The 26961-nt window shown below is 40.3% G+C and overlaps 1 protein-coding gene across 2 annotated transcripts in view; it reads right to left on the bottom strand.

Moving 5' to 3' along the window:
• Positions 1-248: 248 nt before the first annotated feature.
• LOC126184797 (exportin-4-like) overlaps positions 249-26961 on the bottom strand; it is a 234772-nt gene continuing 208059 nt past the window's right edge. For both annotated transcript variants that reach the window (XM_049927380.1, XM_049927381.1), the window contains 4 exons: positions 24274-24457; positions 23276-23631; positions 16215-16307; positions 249-781 (listed from right to left, as the gene is read on the bottom strand). In XM_049927380.1, the coding sequence (XP_049783337.1) occupies positions 587-781; positions 16215-16307; positions 23276-23631; positions 24274-24457 (828 nt within the window). In that variant the 3' untranslated portion in view covers positions 249-586. The remainder of the gene's footprint in view (positions 782-16214; positions 16308-23275; positions 23632-24273; positions 24458-26961) is intronic.

Genomic DNA, 26961 nt, shown 5'->3' with positions numbered 1-26961 from the left:
TTAAAACTGCTTTAATTTATGTTTTAATAAAAGTTTTCATTTTTCAAAATTAGTTAATGGTGGTGGGGTATTTTGCAAAATTTCAAATTATTACAAAAGCTGATTATACAGTTTTCAAGAATTTTATTTACATATCAACTTTTATATGAAAAACATTTTTTATTTATCATTATTTTGGAGATATTCCTTCTAAACCTAATATAACAAATGACCTTTCGGGGTGTGTTTTACCCCTTTAAAGTGAAATTGGGGGGGGGGGGGGGGGGGGGAAGAAAAACACATTGCATTATTTTCCCCTCTGTGCACACCTGTCAAGTTTCATCAAGATCATTTATTTACACTTGGGAATGTTCGCTTGTGAGTCAAAATAAATGAGTAAACTATCAAATACATAAGACTATCTTTATTTAACCAAAAATTCTATCATTTACATAAGCAACAAATATTTCAAATTTTTCGCTAGGTCTACTATCTCTGCTAGTTCACATACATGATAACATTTTGACTGAATCTACTGATCATTAAATAAATGTATTTCCACAAACATTTGAAAACATACATCACATTCATCTGTACAAAACAAACATTATTTGTAAAACAGGAAACCACTAACATCAGCAACAAATGTTTCGAAGTTTTCCCTGAACTTCTTTTTTTCTTGACGGTCCATGTTCAGTGAAGCACTTTGGGTCAGCTTTTCGAAAGCAATTCTTAATCTGTCAGCACTTCCTTCATCTGCCTGGGAATTCAATGCTTTCTGAACAACAACTTGATATTCATCCTAAAAATGATGAATTGTATTGTATTACCACAAATACTTGAAAAATACAGTTATAGTACCAGGTAAGAAAAACAAGAATGGGAAAGCCTGGGTTGGGTCTAGACAATATTATAGCTGAGGCAGTGAGTGGGGAGTAGTCACGTAAAGTAGTAATGATTTTTGCTCAGCTCTGAAATCTGAAATGAAGGAAGGAAGGAAGGAAGGAAATGGATTGTGATTGAGGATACAAAGGGACAAGAAGAGGATACAAACATAAGAGCAGCAACAGTTACTATAGATGCAAATGGGGAAAAGGCAAGGGAGGAAATGGAGACCTAATAGAGGGAGACTGTTAACAAACATGGTTGGAGGTATGCATCATTTTATGCAAGTATGGCAATCAACTGTCTACTTGTAAGATTTTTGTCACAAATGTGTAGTAAAGAACTAGCCTGACCACCCAACAGTTTCAGGGTTTGCTTCTCAGCAAAGTTTGATCAATTTCATCAGATGCTCCATAAACTGAACTTCAAACCCTTTGGTCCCACGACCTCCAGGCATCAATCTCCACTACTCACTTTAATCCACAATGTTCACCTTCCAATGCCCCCCCCCCCCCCCAAAAAAAAAAAAAAAAAAAAAAAAAAAAAAAAATAAATAAATAAATAATTAAATAAATAAATAAATAAAATAAAATCAGCTTCAGTTCTACTACAGTTCTCAATGTCTCATATGTTGCTTACAATTTTAATTTTGGAGTACACATATCATTATCATTCTTTGACCCTTTCTTGATTCTTTGACCGCTTCTACATTGATTTTTAAGCAATTTCCCTCTGTTCTGTCCCTTTCTTCTTCTTACTGCAAACAACCTACTGTATTTACTCGAATCTAAGCTGTACCTGAAAAATGAGACTCAAAATCAAGGGAAAAAAAAAATTTCCCGAATCTAAGCCGCACCTGAAATTTGAGACTCGAAATTCAAGGAGAGAGAAAAGTTTTAGACTGCACCTCCAAATCAAAACAAAGTTGGTTCATTGTAACATGAGACACAATTTAGGTCGAATGGATGAAGATACAGCTACAGTAGCTTGGATCGAGTCGTAAGCTTAGCAGTTAAGCTTTACCAAGTAGCCATTGCTATGTGTCAGGCACTCTGCATGTATTTGTATGAGTACCCTTCCTTTTTCACCTGCTTCGTCTGGTTTAAATCGATTGCTTATTTTGCTTTGATCTGATAAATGCCGTTCTCATTTTATAGGTGTTTACGTCACTCTAAGCTGAAACTGCATTGTTGTAATGTGTCATGCATTGTTTGTCGCATTCTGATAATGAGTGTTTACTACCTGTCGCCGCGCGCTGCATGGCTTGCTCTTGTGTGTGCTACCGTGGCTTACAATTAAAAAAAAGAGAGAGAGAGGAATTGTCTCATAGGCGAAACAATGGCTAGAGATTATATTTGTTGTTACTTAAACTGCTGCTTTATTTGATAATGATCAACAAGAACCAAGTAATAGACTGCGTGCGTATGATAGATGTTCTGAACGAGAGTTTAGCGAAAAATTTTCTCCGTTTGAAAATCTTTGCAGACGCCTCTTTAGTACATTACATTCTGCACAGAAATTAGAGTCGTCTTAGATTTTAAAATCTAGTCAGTTGCTGTGCTTCATTTCTGATTGTATCACTATTCAGCATAAAAATAATATGAATATAAACATGACATGATATGTATATTCTTCCACGTTTGCTGTTGTCTCACCCTAGTTTCGTAGTTTATTAGGCAGACTGGATTTACATGAGATAGCAGCAAACACGAAAGAATACATGGCATAATGTTTACATTCTTCTACCTTTTCTTTTAATTTATTTACTGATGCAGAGGTTTTGGCGCCAGTATTTATCTTTGAGTCTGTAAAGCATGCCTGTGTAGCGCCACATATATTCGACGGCAGAAGTTAGTTGTGGCGGCACCTACCAACAATTTTCAGAACTTCCGATTGCTTTGCACTCGATTCTAAGCCGCAGGTGGTTTTTTGGATTACAAAAACCGGGATAAAAGTGCGGCTTAGATTCGAGTAAATATGGTACAGTTACACCTGCCTGTACCTGTGAGAGCTGTCACTGTCCATGTACTCACATCATCCTATCCTGCTGTCAGCTAGTCTCTCCATCCCCCTCTCAAGAAGGGTAGTCTTGAGCAGTTCTGACTATAAAGAACATATTTCATAAATACAATTGTATGCATCTCAAATACTCTTGTCCTGGCAGGAATTAAATGAATTTGGAAACCCTTGCTCCTATTTATATTATTTGTGCATTTTATTTTGGAAAAATAACATGATTTCTTTAGTTTCAACCCACATCAAGGATGCTATCTTTGGCATAAAGTAAGTCAAACCAGCAGCCGTATCAGCCAAAACGAAGAATTCTAATCCTTTAGAAAAGCTTGGAAATTCTTTTCCCTCAAAAATGGAACTGATGAGATCGAAAGACCACAACTGTGAATAACTGCTTTATTCACATTTAGTGATTTGCTGACTTTTTCATACATCTGAAAGGCAAAAGGAATTACGATACACATTGAACTATATCCTAAGGCAGATCACTAGTCCCATCTATGTCCTTAATGTGAAAAAAGCATTAGTTAACGGAATCTAAATGCAGTAGAACGACCAAAGTAACTTAAGTGCTCTTATCTTTCAACCCTTCAAGCTGTTATTTTCCATATGTGCACCTAGCCTACTGGCAGTAGCTGATACGGCCAGCTGGTACAGGAATGCAGAACATAGTGTTTTAGTGAAATTGCTCTAAGGTGGGAATTATTTGTAGAAAATTAATTAAATTTTCAGGAATTGTTAACAATACATCTTCATTTTAATTAAACATACATTTTCAGTGCAGTGTATCTCGAAACAAAGTCCTACACCACAGTCCTTGCACCAGAACGATGTTTCCTTTCATTTTCCTGTAGCATACTGTGCCTCTCTTGTAGGATTTATCCTCTTGTCTGTGGGTGGGATCTTCTCAATGAAATGCCTTGCTGCGAGACATTTAGGCATAGCATTTGAAGGCCACCCACATTGAGGTGAAGCTACACTCTTCCTGCAAATTTCCAGCAGTTCTGACATGAGAAGCAACCTGTAATTTACATGCATTTCTTTCTTTGTCTTTTGACTGACTTTATAAATAATAAATGCATTATGCACTGCAATATTCACCAGCTAACCAAATGTTTCCATATATTACTTTACACTTTTCCTCCTTTCCACGAAAAAAGGTGGTTCTTTCTGACCCTTTAGATCTACACAACCTATAAAAGAAAAGTATTCTTTAATGCCACTTTTGATTGCTGTACCAACTATATCATTACAGAATGCTAAAATAAAGGCCATCTGTTTTTCGTCCATCACTTTCAGTACCATAACACCCTGTGAGTGATATGCTACCAGTTCACCTTTCTTGAATCTTGCATTTTTCAAGGTATCATGTATCTTCTTATTCAGTCAAAGTGTGTCAGTGACTTTCATACCTCTTTCCTTCAAAAAGTGACACAAATGCACGTTGTTTTATTAGTTGTCCATCCAGAGCATATGGCTTATGTTGAGAAGAGGCTCAACAAGTTTTACTACAGTCTGACTTGTTTTAAGAGTATCTGCAGAAGGAAACTTCATTTCTGTCTCTGTGGGGCTTCCCGTATAAATAATAAATTGCTATAAATATCATGTCGATGTTTCAGAGATGTCATAGGACTTCATTCCAAATGGTGCTGCTTTTAGAGGTAGGTAAGTTTTTCTTGCCAACCTTCTTTTCCATCACATAAAAGGTCCATCCGCAGAAATTTTACCCCATGTTATATGAATTTTTAAAGGATTCATCCAAATGCTGAATGACTGATCCCCACTTGAACAATCTTTTATTCCTCTCAAATGCATGCAGGTCCTCATTGTTTACAGAATAAAGGAATCTACAAAGTAACTCAAATTTGTCTTGGTGCATATTCTGGTAAATAGTTGGCACATTCAGAAGTCAATGTTTGCTGAAATAAGATTTTATGGATGATTTCTGACTATTTCCCCATCAACGTATGCAGGGGAAAAAAAAAAAAAAAAAAAAAAAAAAAAAAAAAAAAAAAAAAAAAAAAAAAAAAAAAAAAAAAAGCTCATCTGCATCAACATGTACCCAGTTACAAAGCCTAGAATGTGACGTATAACAGCCTGTTTCTGAATAAAAACTGCAGCAAAACAGTTAGTTTCATTCAGGATTGTTTCTACAATTGACTCACCAAAATGCAGCTCGAATGCTTCAGCAGCAGAATTTACTTATTTCATTGGTCCACATTTACCAACAAATGGTATTTTCAAAGGCACAGTAAGAGCTGTCAACTACTTCTCACTTTCAGTCTTCTTCATGTCGCAGAACTTTTTCGATCTCATCCTCACTATCCACTGTTTCTTTTTCAGTTGTTTAGGCATTTGTTCCAGTCAGTCAGTATCAATGTCATCATCAATATCTAGATCACTTCCATTGTTACTTATGCTAATTCACTCATTCATCAGCTCACTAAGAATCACAAGACTCTGCTATGATGTAACACTGCATGAAGTATTTGGCTGTATCGTTTCACGTTAGTATCACTCAGACTGTAAGATTCAACACTTGATTTCATCAGACATTCCCACTTTCTACTGAAGATCTTTAAGGTGAGTCTGCACAGATATGTCTACAATGAGCTGACAAAGTAGTATTGCCCATCATTAACCATCAGCAGAGCAATACAGTTTTACCTGCGAGACTGCAACTGGTGAGTACATGGTCAGGATACTGCCAGTGTGGATGCTCACAGCATGCGAGTACATACTAAGGCTACAAGCTTGAGGGTTAATAAGGAAATATAATGAGCTCTGCACAACTTGAATGTGACTGATAAAGAAGATGCATACTGAAATTATTGCTCCTATCAGCTTAGAAACAGTGAAAGCCAAATTTTACATAACTAGTTTTCTTTTCAGATGTTTGCTTGCATTTCTGTTTCTTTGCAAACAGCATTCTCATTTCTTGTGCCAGTGCAGAAATAGTGACAGCAAAATTTATTATATGTATAGCAATTATCTAAAATGGATCTAAAATGTAGACTGGCAATGGCAAGGTAAGCGTTTCTGAAGAAGAGAAATTTGTTAACATCGAGTATAGATTTAAGTGTCAGGAAGTCATTTCTGAAAGTATTTGTATGGAGTGTAGCCATGTATGGAAGTGAAACATGGACGGTAAATAGTTTGGACAAGAAGAGAATAGAAGCTTTCGAAATGTGGTGCTACAGAAGAATGCTGAAGATTAGATGGGTAGATCACATAACTAATGAGGAAGTATTGAATAGGACTGGGGAGAAGAGAAGTTTGTGGCACAACTTGACCAGAAGAAGGGATCGGTTGGTAGGACATGTTCTGAGGCATCAAGGGATCACCAATTTAGTATTGGAGGGCAGCGTGGAGGGTAAAAATCGTAGGGGGAGACCAAGAGATGAATACACTAAGCAGATTCAGAAGGATGTAGGTTGCAGTAGGTACTGGGAGATGAAGAAGCTTGCACAGGATAGAGTAGCATGGAGAGCTGCATCAAACCAGTCTCAGGACTGAAGACCATAACAACAACAACATAGCAATTATAAATAGTTGATAAGAAGATTATTTCACAGCCAGTACCATTTAATTGTGTATCACAGTAAAAATGTATTTTGCATTTGAGTGTCGATTATTGTGACAAACACAGCACTGTGATTTCACTTTAAAGAATTCCCACATTTATTTAATACAATCTTCTTGTTATTAATTGTCTACTATTAGGTGTTGAATAAATGCACCACCAGCTGAATACACAAACTTATGAACCAAAACGAAAATTGCTATTGAACTTAAAATTGTTGATGACCAGTAAAAGATCAGACACTTTTAGAGATGATTAAAATTTCTAACAAATGGAATAACAACAATGTGGGCAGTCGGAAACCTATTTCTGAAAGCTTGTTTATTTTTAAAAAAAAATTAGCATTAAAATGAGGACATAGTTGAAACAATCAAGAAAGACAGAACACCTCAGGTACAATGAAAATAATGAAGATAACAGCTGTTTTAGAGTGGGAAAGGAATGTGTAAACATGTAAATACATGTGAAATGATGACGTCTAGGAATGAAAAATGAATTTAAACCCAATATAAAAGACATCAAAGTAGACAAGAAAAGGAACAAAATGTACTATTCATATGGAAGAGGAAAAAAAGAATGGTGGGGAGGCAACTGAAAGGAAAAGGGGTGATCACTAATGAGAGTTCAGAACTGGTACAGAACTGCTAATTATCAAATCAAAATTACTACAGGGGGCGCTACAATCTGATTTTTCAGTTGAAATAATGGGGAACAAAGGAGGAGCCGCCATGTGTGCACTATCCACAAACAGAAAATGCCGGTGTCCTCTGGAAACATGATTAAAAAAAAGAACAGCATCCAATTCTTTTACAACTATAAATCGAAGTGAAACGAGAAAAAGAAATTATGCTTGTTGGAGTCAACCTTGACCACTGCAAGCATAAATGTGTTGAGAGAATGACTAAAAATAAACAACAAATACTGTCATAACTTTGCTGCAAATGCAAATGGGACATACTGTGCATTCAAGACGAAGGAGAAATAAGACCAGAAGGAGAGAGAATGTGCTTAGCCTTAGAATCTCCACACCCTAAATATGGCACAACAATCTTCATAAAACCTGACAGGGCCGTAACTTCAACAGACAGGACCAAATGCAATAACATCGAGTTACTAACAAACAAATGCTGCACTTTCAGTGTGACATCTATATATCAACTCCCTGGAGAAAAGATCAGCCTGACATTACAGAAAAACTTCTGTAACCAGAAAACAGCTCATAATAGAATATTTTCATAGACACAACACCATATGGGGGCTGTAAGGAAACAGATGACAATGACCATATACTGGAGCAACGGGCTAAAATAAATAACTTATTACTATCATACAATCCAAAATTACCTTGCACCTTTAAAAGGAAAATATGGCAGCATGGTTACAATCTTTTTAACTGTTTCACCAGTACAAACAGGCACAACCAGTGCTTGGGAACCACATAAAACCCTATCTCTAAAAGTAAACACAGTCCAACTGAAATCCAGACATACGATCCAGTTAGAACAACAAAAACATTTCAGAGAATGTTCCATTTTAAAAAGGCCAAATGGATACAACATGCTAAAGATTTTGATGCAGAAGTAAAGAAACTCAATCTACTACAGAGACAGTCTCATGCAGAACTACACTAATGGAAATGCTGAGTGAGGAAAAACCAAAGTAGGGATGGACATGACGCAGAGCAGCAAAATGACCTGCAACTTAATAAACTTAACTGCAACCCCAAGGTTGCCAAATAACAATCCAAAGTAACAACCAATGGGAAATCCAGTAAAAGATGTCTGAAGTCCAAAAATCAATAGATGCCCACACCAAGAATCAAATAACTTTGTTGTGCCTCTTGCCTTAAAAAAACTCGTGCTCAATATCACTCTTATGAAACCTACACAAATTGTAAGAACGAGTGATATTTAACTGCACAGTGAACCCAAAGCTCACCCCTCCAACCATCACCAGATCAGGAGAATCATTCACCAGAAAAATCTTGTCCATCACTGAACATTTAGAGGAAGGACATCAAAATGAACAAGTAACAGGACTAGCTCTGGTTGACCTAAGTTATGCATACAACACAATGAACACACACTGACCACGACAAAACTGTACAACAAATACAAAATTACCACATTATAAAAATCACTGCTCCAAAACAGAATGTTGTATGTCATTCTATAGGGCAGGAAGAGGTGACGGCAACGTCTGAAAACTGGGCTCATCCAGGATAGTGTTTTGTTGCCCTTCCCCCCACTTTCAACTTTCATAGTATACACCAATGACAAAGCACCACCAAATTTGATAATCCACTTCCTGTATGCCAATGACGTGGCAATCACAGGCGAAGGAAAGAGTTTTGAGGTGGTAGACCAGTGGAATAATAATATCAAGATAGGGACAACTGGAGTAACAAATGAGATTTCAGGAAAAAGGAAACTAGAACATAAAAAATATTGGATGACAGAAGAAATACTATAGATCTAATCCAGAAAAGGAATCAGCTCAGGAATGAAAATAATGTAGATGAATACAAAAGAATTAAAAATTACATCATAACCAAATGCAGACAAGAAAAACTGAAACAGACAAATAGCCTTGCTGAAGAGATAGAAGAAGATCACAAAAAGGGAAAACAGGACCACATTTATACAAAAATCAGAGTCCTTCAGTACAGGACAAAATCTGTAGTAGTAAAAAATAAAGAGGGAATATCACTGACACATGCTGATGAGATATGTCGTCATTGGAATTAATACCTAGAACTGTACGATGATAAAGACTTCAAGAATGAACATAATCTAACTGAACATATCAATGAATGTGAAAGAGAAGTGCAAGGTCCTCAAATCATAAGAAATTAATTTGAAAACACCCTTTGGAACCTCAAAGAAGGAAAAGCGACTGGTGTTGATGACATCCTGCAGAATTGCTGAAAAATTTAGGTAATAACATGGAAGACCAATTATGAAGAGTAATAAATGACAGATGCAAAATATGGATCATGCCAAAAGGCTTCACACAATGCAGAACCATTAGCATACCTAAAACAAGAAAGGCAACTGACTGCACCAATTATAAAACACACTCAATATTATCCCATGCCTCTAAAATACTCACTAATATAGTTAAAAGCAGGATAAAGGGAGATATAGATAAGTAGTCGTATATTGGAAAAGACCAGTTTTGAATTAGATAAGGCAGAGGAACAAGAGAAGCAAGTCTGGCCTTGCACATACTATTAGAGAGAAGGATGGATATGAATACAATAACTTTTCTTATCTCTGTTGATTTAGAAAAAGCTTTTGACGATGTGACTGGGAACTACTCTTTAGAACTATCAAAGAAATAGGATTGACTGGAAGAAAGAAGAATGGTTAATCAACTATCAGAATCAAAGCACAAAAATAAACATCGGTAAGATAGAGAAACAGGCCACAAGTACAAAAGGAGCTAGACAAGAATGTCCCCTATCCCTATATTTATTAACGTGTTCATTGAGGAAGCTATTCAAAGCATGAAGGAGAAGACAAAGGGAATAAAGCCAATGGCGAAAGGATACACTCTATTAGATTTGCTGATGACATTGTGATAGTTGCAGCCTCTGAGAAAGATATGGATAGAATGTTGCAAGTCCTATAAGACACTCTTTAACAATGGAAATGGAAAACAAACGTAATGGCAGAATGGAAAAAAATATGGGAGAAATAAAAACTAGCATAAAAATTGACGATGTCAGAACTGATCAGGTGAAACAATATTGTTATTTCAGTAGCATAATCACAGAGAACTATAGATACTTAATGGAAGTGAAGAGAGAGACTGCATTGACAAAACAGGCATTTAGGACTAAGAAAAACATTTTAAACAGCAAACATATGAATACAGATGTCAAAAAACTCATTTGCATCGAATACACTGCTGTATGGAACTGAAAGTTGGACTCTGCCTGATCAGGTGGGGCCTTATAGAAGTGGACTAAAGATTAAGTTACACCATGTTATGGCAGGCCAAGTAACTTTTGTTGTGCCGCACTGCACTTCATAGTGACAGAGATTCATGACACTATTTTTCATCAGGTCTCTGTCAACAACGGTCTGAATGTTTAACCAATTGTTCAATTCAATGACAACAGAACTCCAGTCCTTGGCCATAGAACCATTCAAGAATCACTGTGTGAACATCTTCATCACTGGAAATCGCATGGTGCAAGAACTGAACTTCTTCGGGAATCTGTTCAGCCTTAGCCAAATTGTTGCTACCATTCCTCTACACCTGGATGTGACATTCCATTTGGTCCATATACTGTCACAATGCAATTTACACATATTTTCCACAAGAATCCTTCTGCCCCACATACTTCAACCTTGGAACATGTTTCTGGTTGCTGTGCTATTTCAGTCAGACAGTGTTGTGCACTTATTATCTGAAATGCAGCAGAACTGTGTCTGCAGGTACCCAGAACATGTACTCACTTCTGACAATGTGTCTGCAGTAGCCACCAGAAAGATCGCGGGAGGCGCACATCGGCACGGCGCGTCACGGACGGTAGTTGCCGCAAGTAAGAGTCCCATCCACTAGAGGGCACGCGAGAATTCGGCCGCGACCTCTGCTGGCGGAACAACAACAACAACAACAACAACAACAACAACTCAGGCAGCACAGGCCGTGACCAGTCAATTTACATCGGGCATGCCTAGGACACAGTTCCCGGTCTACGCTATGTGAAGTGTGACGGAAAACGTGAACCGTGTTACTACACAATTGGCGACGAGTAGGGTCATTCTTTCACGTGTTGCATTGTCGTTCCGGTTTTGCAGCTTATCCACGGCATGGAGGATTTAGTGCGCGTTTTGGTTGAGCAGCAGACGGAGCTCATGACCACCATGAAACAAGTGCTTCCAGCGTTGTTCTCCACGCAGTCTGCTCCAGCGCCGTTCCCTCCTCCCTTTCCCCCGTATGACGAGATGGCAGAGGATTGGGATGCATATGAACATCGCCTTCGGCAGCATTTCCAGGTGTTTCATGTTGCCGATGCAGGGTATGACGTGTTCTTTTCTTGTCTTGGATATCTCCCTCGCTGTATCAAGTTTTGCGGCAGCTAGCACCGTTGCAGGAACCCTCGTCCTTGTCTTTTGACGCATTGTGTTCATTGCTGTCTTCATATCATTGCCGCCGCACGCATGTTGTGGCGGCTAGAGTTCAGTTCTATCAATGCAAGAAGCAGCCCCATCAGCCTTACCGGGCGTGGGCCGCTACCCTGCACGATCTTAGCCGCAAGTGTCATTTTGTCACGGAGCAGTCGTGAGAGTCATATGCCCACTTTATGGTGTGCGACGTCATTGTTCGTTCGGCCCCTGATAGGGAGGTCCAGCAACGGGCCCTGCAGTTAGAAGACCCTTCCCTTCAGGACATCCTGTCCATTACTCAATCGTATGAACTCTCACATCGCAGGCCAACAGTTGGAAGCGTGGCGCGACGTCGTGGCAGTTCAGGGCGGCACGTCCGCGTCCACTGTGTCTGGGCTGGATGACGTGCGAGTGGTACAATTCGGCCGTTACGGCCGCTCCCGCACGGCGCGTAAACAGAGTTCCGGCCGCCGGCCCCTGTTACCGTCCTGTGTGTCGTGCTATACACATCATGATCGGTCAGAGTACCCCCAGCGTTGGGCCGTTTGTCGCAAATGTAATAAAAAAGGACACATTGCTAAAGTTTGCCGCTCAGCCACGAAAGAGTCGAAGGAAGTAGGTACAGCGGACATGGACGTTGACATTCAGGAAGTTTCATCGGGCCAGGCTCCTGACGCATCGGCACACAAACTCTTTATCGAGGTGTCCGTTCGGTCGCGCCGATTACAACTGCACGTAGATACGGGCGCGGCAGTTTCTTTGTTGAATGCACAAACTTATTCTGACCTTGGGTCACCCCCGTTGGCGCCAGTTTACCGGCATCGGTTATGGTAAAAAGTTCATTCCCCTACTGGGTCAATTCACTATCGACATGAGTTACAAATCAGTCACTTGGCCTATTACTTTCATTGTTGTCAGTGATGCAAGCTCCGCTAACCTTTTTGGCTTGGATGCCTTTCAAGCTTTCGGTTTTTCTATCGCTGACACCGTACAGTTGGTCTCCAAAGACGTTCCCTATCAATCATTGGAATCTTTGATCTCTGACTTTCCGGATATCTTTGAGGAGGGCCTGGGGCGTGTTTCAGACTTTGAAGCTCACTTAACGTTGAAGGCGTCGGCTCGCCCGCGTTTTCTACGCGCGGGGCAGATCCCCTTGGCTCTCCGCACTCAGGTAAAAGAAGAGCTAGACCGGCTGACAGCCCTAGGGGTCGTTCTTCCCATTTCTTCTAGTGAGAGAGCTTCGCCCATCGTTATTGTCAGGAAACCCTCGGGAAAATTACGTCTTTGTGGCGATTTCAAGGCCACCATTAATTCCCAATTGGTGGTGGACACCTATCCTTTGCCTCGTGCTGATGAATTGTTCTCCGCTGTGGCGGGAGGCCAATATTTTTTGAAAATCGATCTTTCGGAGGCTTATCATCAGATACCACTTGATGAGGACTCCAAACGGCTGGCGGTCGTCAACACCCCGTTTGGCCTTTACCAATACTAGCAGTTGGCCTTCGGAATATCCAGTGCCCTGGCAGTATTCCAGCGTTATCTTGAGCACGTCACGTCGACAATCCATCATTGTATTAATTACCTGGACGACATAATTGTCACAGGCCGCAGCACGAAGGAACACTTGCACAACCTTCGCACCCTCTTTCTCAAATTCAGGTCCGTGGGCTTGCATTGCAACCTGCGTAAGTCAAACTTCTTCCAACCGTCCACTGAGTATGTGGGCTACACCATCTCTCGGCACGGCGTCTAGCCGCTAGGAAGTTTGGTCCAAGGTATCGTTGACCTTCCGCAGCCCACTTCGCTGAAAGAGTTACAAGCTTTTTTAGGCAAGATTGCCTATTACCACCGGTTCATTCCCAGGGCTTCCACCATAGCCCGCCCCCTGTACTGCCTTCTGCTCAAGGGTGTTCCTTTTGATTGGTTGCCTGCATGCGAGCGAGCGTTCACCTCGTTGAAGGGCCTCCTCACGTCAGCGCCTTGTTTGGCTACTTTTGACCCCCATAAGCCATTGGTCCTGGCTACAGATGCTTCGCAGTATGGGGTGGGGGCGGTCCTGGCCCATCACAACGCGGATGGTTCTGAGCAGCCACTGGCTTTTGCGTCTAAAACTCTTAGTCCCACGCAGGCCCATTACTCCCAGGTGGAAAAAGAGGTTTTGGCCATTGTCTACGCTGTTACCAAGTTTCACCCTTTCTTGTATGGTATGAAGTTTCAGTTAATAACTGACCATAAGCCGTTAATATCGTTATTTGGCCCCGCCTCTCAGATTCCGGATAGGGCGGCCCACAGACTACAGCGCTGGGCCTTGTTCCTCCCTAAGTACCATTATGACATATTTTCGCCCTACCGGACACCATGCCAATGCAGCCGCTCTCTCCTGTCTACCGGTGGGCCCGGATCCTAAGTTTGATCGAGAGGAGATTATGTGTTTTCATTTGGATGTGGCATCCCGCCAAGCGGTTGATGGCTTCCCGATCACTAGTTCTAGAGTCGCCAGGGAAACGGCAGCTGACCCGGTTCTACGGCAAGTAGTTCGCCTCATTCAGCAGGGGTGGTCATCCCGACCTCCAGGCCGGGCCTCGGACCCTCTTCGTAATTATTTTGTTCTACGAGACCGCCTCTCCGTCTTGGAAGGAGTTCTCCTTCTGGCTACCGATAATACAGCTCCTCGCATGGTTGTTCCTGCAAGTTTGCAAAGGGAAGTCCTCACGTTATTACATGAGGGGAACTGGGGTGTTCCCCGTACTAAAACCTTGGCTCGCAGCATTGACAGAAAAATTGAGCACTTGGTGACCGCCTGTTCCCAGTGTGCGAGCCAACAGGCATCTCCCAGGCATGGGAACATGTTCACATCAATTTTGCGGGCCCGTTTCTTAATGGCTTTTGGCTCATTGTCATTGATGCTTATTCCCGATTCCCATATGTGGTTCGCTGCTCCTCAACCACCTCAGAAGTTGCAATCCAGCCACTAGCAAAAATCTTTTCTGTGGAAGGTCTGCCAGTCACCCTGGTCTCGGACAATGGACTTCAGTTTATTTCGCAGACCTTCCAGGATTTTTGTAGGCGCTTCGGTATTCGGCACGTTTGCTCTCCCCCCTTTCATCCACAATCAAATGGGGAAGCCGAGCGCATGGTGCGCACATTTAAGACACAGATGAAAAAGTATGTGCATGAATTTCCTGCGGAGGAGGCGTTGACGTTTTTCCTCGCGGCATACCGGACCACACCAAATGGAGTACCCGGCTTTCCACCGGGTATGTCGGTCTGGGCACGTCAGTTTGGTCGCAATCCACGATGGATACTGACGGTGGTCCTGCGCCGAAATGGATGCCGGCTCTATACCTTGCAGGCGGGGAACCGGGAGGTACGTCGTCACCAAAATCAGCTACATCCACATTTGGGCACCCACCCTCTGTCCCCTCGGGCACTGGCTTCCCCATTGCCGGCGCCCCTGTTGGTTTCTGAGGGGATGCTACTGCCCCTCCCCCCGGTGACTCCGCCGCACTGTGATGGTTCTCAGCCTTGCCAGCTCCAGCACCGGCATCGCCATCGTTAGAGATGCCCCAGCGAGAGCCGGCCCCCCTCGCAGGCCAAGTTTCTCAGGAGGCTGGTTCACCTGTGGTCGTACCTCCCCCGTCGTCCCCGCCACCGGGTCTTGCCCCTCTCGAGGTGGACCAGGATCCGGAGTTCGACGGCTTGTCTCTCGTTCTGTCCTGGGCTCCGGTGGTGGGACTACGGGGGCCTCTTCGTGTGGGTCACTTCCAGCCATATTGGAAGGTTCCGGCTTGAGGGTTGGCAGATCCCCTCAACTCCAGCCTTCCGATGGACATGGAGGTCATCACTCCTGCATGACGTTCCACCTTCCGACCCAGTGGATTGCAGTGGCTTCACCTCCAGAAGGAGGAGGAGTGCAGTAGTCACCAGAAAGATCGCGGGAGGCACACATCGGCACGGCGATGGTAGTTGCCGCAAATAGAGTCCCGTCCACCAGTGGGCATGCGAGAATTCAGCCGCGACCTCTGCCGGCGGAACAACAACAACTCAGGCAGCACGGGCCGTGACCAGTCAGTTCACATCGGGCATGCCTAGGACACAGTTCCCAGTCCACGCTATGTGAAGTGCGACGGAAAACGTGAACCGTGTTATTACAGTGTCACTCTTGTTGTGCAACGGTCTGATTGTGGAACACTGTATGCAACTAACTTTATGAAACCCCTACACAGATGAATATGACTACAGATGTGATTGTCGCAAATACTGGAATACGGAATATCTTCTGACCTGCCCTAACTTTGCCAGTAAATGTACCCTCGATAAATTATGACAAGAAAGTATTGGATGTAGCCTAATTTTGATATGAAAAACTTCGATCTCTGGACATGAAAAAATAAAGTAAGGCTGAAATAACTACACTGATTTATTTGGTGTATTAAACAATATGATGTCCATTTCCTGTTCATATAAAAAAGAACATTATTAAAATGTGAAACAATCTGCATCCAATACCACACAAATGAAAGTAATACTAATATAATACATGTTTACTTGGCAAAAAATTCTAACTGTGCATGAATTTTAGAGAGAGAATATACATTAGTAGAGTAATACTAGCTGAACATTTTATAGCTCACCTGGTAACAGCATATAAGTGCGTAAAGTGCTGACCCAGCATTTGTCATGGCATCTGAATTTACTTGACGAGTGAGAATCATTTTCATTATGAACTGTAAAAAGAAATAACAATATCAAAACTGAGAACAATTATGATTCTTCAAAATAATATGCTTGTTTAACCATTTAACTTCTGTGGATGAGTTAACTCATCATACTTTGCTGCTCCTTGGATGCTGGAGAAATGTTTAAACACAGCCCCCAGGTTTCCTGGAGCACTACTGACATGTTTACACATCCCATTCCACTGACCTCTCACTGCTGTGGACGAGTACTACCAAATCTTGGCGAATAAAAAAGTTTTGAGTATTTATTATAAAACATGTGTCTTTTGCATGCTATCATTTGCAAAAGGACATCACTTCAATATCTTGAACAGTTTAGGGCCTATGAAATGTGACAACTGCTTTGACCACAGTTCCCAAAGTGCAGGTACAAAAATGGGCACATCTGGTGTGACCGTCCCGCTGGATATAAAAACCATAGGTCAACAATGAAATGAGGTATTGTTCTGCTCTCAATTTTAAACAAAATTTTTTTAACTTATCTACATTTCATACACAGAAATGTATCAGCTAAAATAAACCATACACAAAGTTTGCGCAATGCATTTTAAGCTCTGAAAACTCTTTAAGATTTCATGCAATGGTTTGCTTAATTTGATTCAGTGCAGTAACTACGAGGTACAAGGAAAATAAACTGAGTCCTTTATCGAGAAAAGCTATCAGACTGTAAGATGTGCAAATATCAAATTTTTTCATCACAGATTCTTTTTTTAAAATTGGATGATAAGTACTGGAACACCATCTTTCAGCATAAGTAACTGCATTTGGCAAGCAGTATAGCCACAAAAAAGCCATGCTCAGCGCCGAATGCACAGAGTGTGCCTGTAGCAGCAAAAGGGCTAATGTTAACAGCCATCAACTGGCATTTCACATACAAAAAATCAACATCCTCAGAATCCCATACCTAACAAACAGAACTACTACACACTTCAGTTACAATTATGAAAGAAAACTTTCTGTGTATCCAAACAATAAAGTTATTAAACACATGATCAAATTAAACAAAACTACTTATGAAAATAGTTGGCTGAATGAGTATAGTAAGGAAAGTTCTGGCAGAATGCAAATAATTTAGGATTGAAGGAGGCCACTCACTGAATAAGCAGAAGCATTGGGTTGTCAACAGGCACACACAAAAGAGAAAGAATACTAGCTTTGGGAATAAATCCTCTGATGAGCCAGAGCATGTACGTACACATACAAGTGGTCCTGGAATAAGAAATGCTGGGTGAGTGTATTGGGCGGGTCTTGCACTTGGATCTTAAACAGCGATATGACTCCTGTGGCAAGGGTTGGGAGTAGGAGTGGCATATGGATGGACCAGTATATTGTGTAGTTTGGGCACGAGAAGGAATACCATTTTAGGAGGGGCAGGAAGGATCTTGGGTAGGTTGTCCTTCATTTCCAGGCATGATGTTAGATATCGAAGCAATTCACGGGCTAGATTTGTTACCGATAGATTCAAACAATGTGCAAGTATTATGGAGGTGCTTTGTGAACTCAAATGGAAATCCCTAGAGAAGGCAACCTTCTTTTTGAGGAACACTATTGAGAAAATTCTGGAAACCTGCATTTAATGCTGACTGCATAACGATTCTATTGCTGCCAACGTACATTTTGGAGAAGGGCCATGAAGATAAGAGAAATTAGGGCTCATACAGAGGCATATAGAAGTCATTTTTCTCTCGCTCTATTTGTAAGTGGAACAGGGTACCCTCTGCCACACACTGTATGGTGGCTTGTAGATGTACGTAACACTATTCAATAGCCACTTTGCATCTGGGATGTGATTTATTAATTAGTATCTATTTTGGTGTGTGGAGTCCAAATCTACCTTCCAAAATGTTACAGGACATAAAGATTTATGTGTTTTTAAGGTTTTTTTTATTGTTGGATCTTCAATCATGTGAAAGAAAAGTTTCGTAAATTGAGTGAAAGAAAGCTGAAAGAAGGTGCATTTCTTGGGACACAAATAAGAAAATTGATGAAAGATTAAGCATTTCAAATCAAACTCACAAATATTGAAGTAGCTGCTTGGTCCTCCTTCAAAGCAGTTTTAAAGGGCTTTTTGGGCAATAGAAGAGATGATAACTATGTTTTCATTATCAATTATCTGTTAGAAAGTTACAACAATGTATAATGTCGCTTAAAATTCACTTTTTACATCCCCACCTCGATTCCTTTCAGTAAAATTTTGTAGCCATAAGCTATGAGCACTGTGAACAGTTTTACACTCTTCTACAAAAACATCCATACAATGAAACACCGTTATCAAGGTCACTGGAACCCTTTGATAAGTTACTACTGTGGGGGTCTTGTTACGGAGAGTGATGAAATGGCAAACAAAAGAAGAGAACTGTTGTCAAATTTTTAACACCAAAAAAGATGACAGTTGAAAATATGTTTAGATCATCTGCATATACACATATTCAGTAGTATTGCATTCTAAAGTTTTGAACACATATTTCTTGTTTGTTTTAATTCTGTCACAGCTTTCCAGTACTGTTTCTGATTCTGTTGTGTATCTCGGAAATATAATGTGATAGAGAAAAACTGATTTTACCAATGAATTCAGCACTCCAAAATTAGGTAAATCCACCCATTTACAAACCAGATGCAGAAAAAAGTTTAAATTTGCTGACTAGTGTAATCAAAGCCCTGGCAAGGGCTACAGTCCAGGGTGATATTGGGGAGGGCAGGGGGGGGGGGGGGGATGGAGCCCTGGTAAGGGATATGGTTCAGTTGCTACAGTCCAGGGTGATACTGGACGGTGAGGGTGGAGGGGCCACATTCCTTTATAGCTGATTCTTGAGACTGGTGGGAGGGTGTGTGTGTGTGTGTGTGTGTGTGTGTGTGTGTGTGTGTGTGTGTGTGTGTGTGTGAGGATATTGCACAGGAAATGATGATTAGGTCAGGATCTGCTTTGAGATTTGTATGGCTGCCATTTCTTCTGTTGAGAGGTCCTTAGGAAGTGACCTGGAGAAGGCTGGTGAAGCCAAGTTGTAGGTAAGGAATTCCTCGTAGGAGACCAGGGGATAGTCATGTAGGCACTTAACAATTTGGATCGTGTTCTGAACAAAAAGGGGCAAGATTAACCAAAGCCAACCCAGTCACCCTCCCAGCAGACAAAAGCTATACCACTGTCATAATGAATTTCAGTGACTATTTGACAGAAGGCTTCCACCAACTACCTGACTCCTCCAGTGACAAACTCTACCATAGTGATCCCATACCAGAAGACCAACATAAGCTCCAATCCCTATTGAAATTAGACCCATCGCAGAACCATTCCCTTGAGTCAATCTCCATCCTCACCCCAACAACACCCCCCCCCCCCCCCCAAACCCACCTTCTATGTGCTCCCCAAAATCCACAAACCCAACAATCCTGGACACACCATTGTACCTTGTTGTTATTCCCCTACTGCAAGAATTTCCACTCTTGTTGACCAACACCTTCAATCAATTGCCAGAAGCATAGCCTTTCAAAAATGCTAGCCACTTCCTTCACACTCTTCACCCTCCCTTTACCGCCTGGATCCCTCCTTGTCACTGTTGCTGCCACCTCCCTATACGCCAACATCCTATATGCCCATGGCCTTGCAGCTATAAAACACTACACATCTTCAGACTCCAAATCCATTTCTCATTCCTCATACATATTACCTTACAAACCATATCTGCACACACAACTATTTCTCCTTTGTGGGGAAGGTATAAAAACAAACAATCTATCCATATTCCTCCACAACCACAACACCTTCTCACACATCAACTTCACAAGGTCCTCTTAAAATGAACATTCCACCTTCCTGGATGTTGATCTCCATCTCTATTATACTTCCATCTGCACCTCTGTCCATATTAAGCCCATTAACTACAAATATTGCCCACATTCTAACAGTTATCACCCTTTGTCCTTCACAGACAGATACTACCCCACAAACCTAGTCCACTGACAGCTTTCCTGTGTTGTATCCTCACACACCCTTAATCTTCCCACCACCCCCCAAGAATCAGCTACAAAGGAGGCACCTCCCCACCCCAAATAAAATCACCCAATATCACCACTGGCTGAAGCGACTGAACCACATCCTTTGTGATGGCTTTCATTATCTAACATCATGCATAGAAATTATGGACATCCTACCAAAGATCCTTCTCACCTCTCCTAAAGTGACATTCTGTCACCTACGCAACCTCCACAACATCCTTGTCCATCCCCATGCCACTCCCAATTCCAACCCCTTCCCACAGGGATTATACCACTGTGGAAGACCCATATGAAAGACCTGCCCAATCCACCCACCCAGCACTTCCCCTTCCAGTCCTGTATCAGGTTTATCCTATCCCATCACCGGGAGGGCAACCTGTGAAAGCAGCCATGTCATACACCAACTCTGCTGCAATAACTGCACAGCCTTTTATATCGGTGTGACAATCAATCGTGTTTCCACTAGAATGAATGCTCACTGCCAAACTGTGGTCAAGAACAAAGTTGACCACCCAGTGGCACAACATGCAACTGAGCTCAGTTTCAATGGCTGCTTTACAACCCATGCCATTTGGCTCCTTCTCTCCAGTACTAGCTTTTCTGAAACACACAGATGGGAGTTAGCCTTGCAACACATCCTTTGTTCCCGTATCTCTCCTGGCCCCAGTCTCTGCTATCTAACTGTTTCTCCTTCTCCTGTCCTTTCCCCCTCTCCCATCTACACCTCCACATCACATCATCCTCATCATCATCATCATCATCATCATGCACCTCACCAGCTCTGAGCACCTGCCACCCTCTCTCCTGAATTTACAGCAAGCAAATCTGCTACCACCCCCGGGCTGCTAGCTAACCTCTCTTCCTGGCTCCCACCTCTTTCTCCCTCTATCCCCCCCCCCCCCCCCCCATGACACAACCACACTCCAAACTAGTCCACCTGCTGAAATGCAATCCTGGCATTGTGTATCCGGCTTAATGTAAGGGCTTGTGTGTGTGTGTGTGTGTGTGTGTGTGTGTGTGTGTGTGTGTGTGTGTGTGTGTGTACGATTTATTCCAAAAACTAGCAAGAAGTCTTCTTTCTCTTTTGTGTGTGTCTGTCAACGACTCAATGCTTCTACTATTCAGTGAGTGGGATCCTTTACACCTAAATTACTTAGTTGTGTGAAGAGTGTTGTGAACACACTTCAATTTTTAGTGGTAAATTCAAACAGTCTAGAAATTATCATCACAATTGTAAAAATGAGTCTCAAAACAGATTGGGTATAGACAATGAGTAATAAAAATAAATTTATTTGTTGCACGATAACTATTACTGTATTACAAGAAAATAACCAGAATTAAAACATTTTTAAAACACTCAAAGTGTTGATGTGGTATGGTGTCAGAACAATGGTGAAGAGAGGATAAGCCAAATTTTTCATTTCATGGTTATATTATTGGACACATTTTGTACCAGAAAATGAAAGCCTAGAGGAGATAGAGTATTTACTACATACTGCTATAATTTTTGTATTATGTATTATTTTAAAATGGACAGAGAATTTTCTAAATGATTTTATGATGCCTTTAAAAAATTCATGATAGCTGTGGACCCAGTCACAATGAAGATTATAGGATGCAGAATTTATTAATGAGTGTACAGAATATTATAATTAATAGATTGTGTAGATGTCCAGGTGCTAATTTAAATACATTTCAATAATTACTGGTGACAATAGTAATATCTAGCCAAAATGCATGATATTTGCTTATTTCAATATAGAAATGCCAAATTTAATGAACATGTTTCAAGAAAATTTTTCTATCTTTTAATATCAGAGGCCTTACAACAAACAAATTTCAACTCTACATGGAATAATGGTTGCTTTTATAACATTACTATTAATTCTCGACAAAAATGTGAATTAATAGTGTGTCACTACAGAATGTTCCACATATTATTGCCACTAATGAGTTTAGCTTTACATAAATAAGAAGGGAAAAAGTGAAGTATAAATTCTTAACAACTGTAGACTCAGGTTCAAAGCATGCATCCCTAACCACTTAAAATGAACTGAATAATAAACTCAACTCAAAAGGTACATCTGCAATACATCCACTTATTGTCAAGACTACTAGGATTAATGTTTTACACTGTACTACTGTCACATCCACAGATGTTGCAAAACTTGTTAACTAAATTCTCAAACTCCAAATATATGGACTTCACATTTCACATGTAACTTCAAATTAATGCTAGTTTTTGAGAAAGAATGATATCTTTCTGCCCCCAAAACTACCAACCAGTTTCGATTATACCTATCCTTTCAAAGTCTAAGTTCATTACATACACTGGAAAAAGAAAGAAAGAAAGAATCTATTTCAAAAAGCATAATCTCCTCTACAACAGTTAGTTTAGTTTCTAAGAGAGCAAAAGTACTAAAGCTGCTATTGCTGCCTTTCAAGTTGTAAAATAAATGGTAACAGCATTTGAAACTAAGGATACTGTTGGCTGTAATGATGCCATCTGACATCCTGACATTGAATGCCTATCCACTGCAAGTCATTTTCATCTTTTCATCATGTTGTTACCCTCAACTGTTTCTCTTAAAATGTTCTCATTATTTCTGATATGCTATTGCAGACATATCTGAGTGCATTTGTTTAGTTCAGTATTTTACGGAATCTTGGCTGTCATATTCTCTGAGTCTGCAATCCTCTTTTACTACTATTATGTTTAACGGTACTTAAGAAGTTTATTTCAGGTAACTAATACACACCTGCAACATTTTTAATGGTTACTCAAAATATTTGTTATACTTCATTTCTGACAGTTATATTTACCTCAGCACCATCGACTACCTAACTTCTCCGTGTAACAATACCTTTTCCAGTTGTTCTTGTTATCATGCAATATAGAAGAACCAAAAAGTTTCTGTCATTGAGTGACAGCAAAAGATGAGACTTTTGTTTACTGAACTTACCTCCAAAAACTTCTTGACAGTGGCACCAGCAACTGATGCTTGGGTACGAGAACCATATATATGTGAAGCCAATCCTTCCACAAGGTCAAAGCTCAGCACAGAAACATCATGACCAAGATCTGATAGACCCAATGCTACTGACTCCATGAGGTGAACCAACATATTTTCAGGTAATGCACAGACTTTGTCTGGATACAGTTCACTCACAAATGTTATTAACTTAAAATACTGAAGACACAATTTTGGGAACTTCAGCAACTCTATACTCAGTAAGGGCATCAGAGTGTTCAATCCAAACAGTACAATATCTGCTGCATCATATCCATGCCCTGTTGACTGCACTGGATGCTGTAAAACTAAAAAACAAAAAGGTAGTATCAGTTACACTTTACAACTACATTTAAATTAAGTATCATAGAAAAATTATATTCCCAACATGCTCTAAGAAAAAAATTTATAGAAGTAGCACAATGCCAAGTATATTTCAATATCTTCATAGAACCCAACAAAATTAACAAACTGAAATAAATGTTGTGCTCAATCTTCTTATGCAACTAGATAAGGAAACAATTTTGCTTCAGTTTTGCAACAGAAAAATGCAGGTTCAACTGATCAGATATAATTTTGGTAAAACCACTACTCAAGTGCCTCTACAGCCTGTTGACATTCACTTCTCACAGAACTGTATACATTCACATTTGATTAAATGTGGAAGCAAAAATGATGCAAATAACTCAGTGAATGTATTACCTGAACAGTATGTGCTTGAATGAAAATCTATTTTTATGACACCTGAGTTCCTTTACTACATTAAATTATTTTCTCAAACAGATGAATTAATTTGTATTATCAATACATATGGCATTCAATGAAAATATTTATTGTCTTCCATGTAAGGAACAGTGCCTCGTCTATTTCATCTGAAAATAACATCTGATCAAAACCAGGCATCAGGCAAACCATGTTGAAGGTTTACGCAGAATTTTAAATTTACTTACCACTGGGAACTAGATCAACCACGTAATCCTTGGACAGCAATCCCGTGAGGAGCTCAAGCAGCAATATTATATCTTGATATGCATTCTCTTCAGCAGCTGCTTCTATACTAAAACGTCCTTTGTTCCTTAATGTATACACTTTTACAGTCTCAAGAGCTGCTGCATTCAGTCTTCTGCTGTAGGCCTATTAAAGTAGTACAAATGTTTAGTAAATTACATACAACTACATCCAGGAAGAAAAGAAATGTAGCCTGAAACTCTTTGGCAAAAAGCATACAGCCCAAAATCATACTGTCATTAATAGCAGCTGCACACAGTTTTCGTATTTGAATTATTACAATGAACAACTACAGAAAATCAATGACTATATGTACAGTCACATAACCATTACACAAAAATATGATGGTGAAACTAACTTGTCCTCTGTAGCAGCTGGTGTCTTCCTGCTACAACAGTATGACAAAACATTCCTTGTTCAATGTGTACCCCTTGTTAATTTACATAATCCTAAGGACGAATGGAGAGGGACTGCATTAAAAGCCAAACTGAAAAAAAGATAACTGAACAATAATGAAGCAGAAAAATTTAATAAAATGAATTTATTGGAGAAATTTGTCATCTTAATAGGGCCCTGAAATAAGAAACTACAAGAAATTAGTAGTTTCTGGCTTCAAAAACCAATTGCTCTTTTTGACAACAAACTGAAACAAGATACAATTAGAGCTTCGGTTTACTCTGAGGAAAGTTTAGTGAAGAATATAATAACAGTAAATAAATACACATTGCTGACAATGTGCTCCCTAAGACAAGGAGCATATTAATTGATAGTAACACGTTCTCAGTCTAAATGACAGAAATTATTTTTATTTTAACTGAAAATGTGATTTTTTTATTTTATGAAAACCCATATTACTTTAGTGATTTCACAGAAAAATATTCTATCCATGGCAAGTACTTTACTTATAATTTCAACTGGTAAAACGAAAGAGGAGGCTGGAGTTAAATAAAACTGCCTCTTAAAGAGAGAGATTTACAACCACTGACATTTGTAACAATGCTTTAAGAAATGTCTCAGTTGACTAAACAATATACTGTGTATTACAATTACATTAACAACTTTCATAAGATTACCTCTGACATGTCTAGGAGCAAGTAAACTATGTTAACACATGCCCAGAAAAGAACTTTTCCATAGTACATGGCAACACTGTTCTTCTTAACAACACTCCATACATTTTCATCATATTGACATTTTAGTCCCACTGGTGATTGAATATGGAGTCAATGGTGAATTTTAATATACAGTGTGTAGCGAAATTCGCACACTCGGGCTTCACAGTGCGACTCCTCACATGTGAGCAAATAAAAAAATGTCTGTCACAAAATTTTGTCCAGCAAGTGCATCCAGCAGAAAAAGGACGTTAAAGAGAGTGGCATTCTGGCAACACTATAAGCACATATATGGTAACTACCTCTTTCAGCACATATTAGTTGTGCTTTACAGTTGGTGGAGGGGATAGAGTTTTAGGTTGGCATGCAGAAGGTCGAGGGTTCGATCCTGGGTTGGGGCACATTTTTTTTATTTGCTAATTTCATTCTGACATACATTTCATACCATAATATACATCGTTTCTTAGGTCACAGGACAGAATAACTACATAAACAATATCAATTTCGAGATGCTAAAGATAATAGCACAATACAATAACACAACATCTATTTGTTATTTATACTACATGTAAGATTAATGCTCCAATGTTGCACATTAGTAACCAGTTACAATAATAATGTCCATATGAATGACTTCATGACCTTCACAACATAATACATTGTCCTCAGAACAACAGATGCTCAAAGTGCCCTCCCTGCATGTCTAAACATTGCGCAACCCACCAGATAATACAGCTCTGGACCCTTTGCAGCAAAGCTGCAGTCACAGTAACAAGAGCAGCATGAAAACACGCTACCAGTTCTTCCACATTTTTTGGGAGAGTAGCGTGCATGTGCTCCCACAGGAAGAAACCCATGGGATTTAGGTCACATGAACAGGATGGCCATACAACTGGACCTGTATGTCTGAGCCATTTCCCTGAAAATGTTCTGTCCATATAATGTCGCACATTAATTCCAGAGTGTGAAGGAGCACCATTATGTTGGAACCATATCATCTGCTGAACATGTACTGGAACACCTTCCAGTGGATCAGGCACAGTTTGAGAGGAATGCACGACACTTCCATGCAGTCAACTGGTCAGGCAACATGTAGGGGCACAAACATCTGTCGTCCAATATTTCAGCCCAGATATTGAAACCAAAGCAAATTTGATATCTACGATCACGGGTGACATGCGGGTTACCCTCATGCCAATGGTGGGCATTGTGCATATTGAAGACACCCTCACGAGTGAATGCTACTTTATCTGACTATACTACGGTGTTCAAGGAGTCATCATTGGCATTCTTTTGTTGTTGGAACCATTCACGAATTGCATCTGCTGATGGCGATCTGCAGGATGTAGGTGTTGCATGAAACCATAATGATAGGCGTGCAGCCCATGCTCATGCAGCACATTAACGACCATGGGTTGCAAGACACACAGCTACCTTGCTACACTATGTGTACTTTGCTGAGGTTCTTGGTGTATGACCTCCAGAATAGCTTCCTCAGTAGCTGGAGTACGGTGAGTC

This window comes from Schistocerca cancellata, chromosome 4, assembly GCF_023864275.1.
Source record: "Schistocerca cancellata isolate TAMUIC-IGC-003103 chromosome 4, iqSchCanc2.1, whole genome shotgun sequence".
Taxonomy (NCBI): domain Eukaryota; kingdom Metazoa; phylum Arthropoda; class Insecta; order Orthoptera; family Acrididae; genus Schistocerca; species Schistocerca cancellata.
This window is presented reverse-complemented; position numbering and strand designations above follow the sequence as displayed.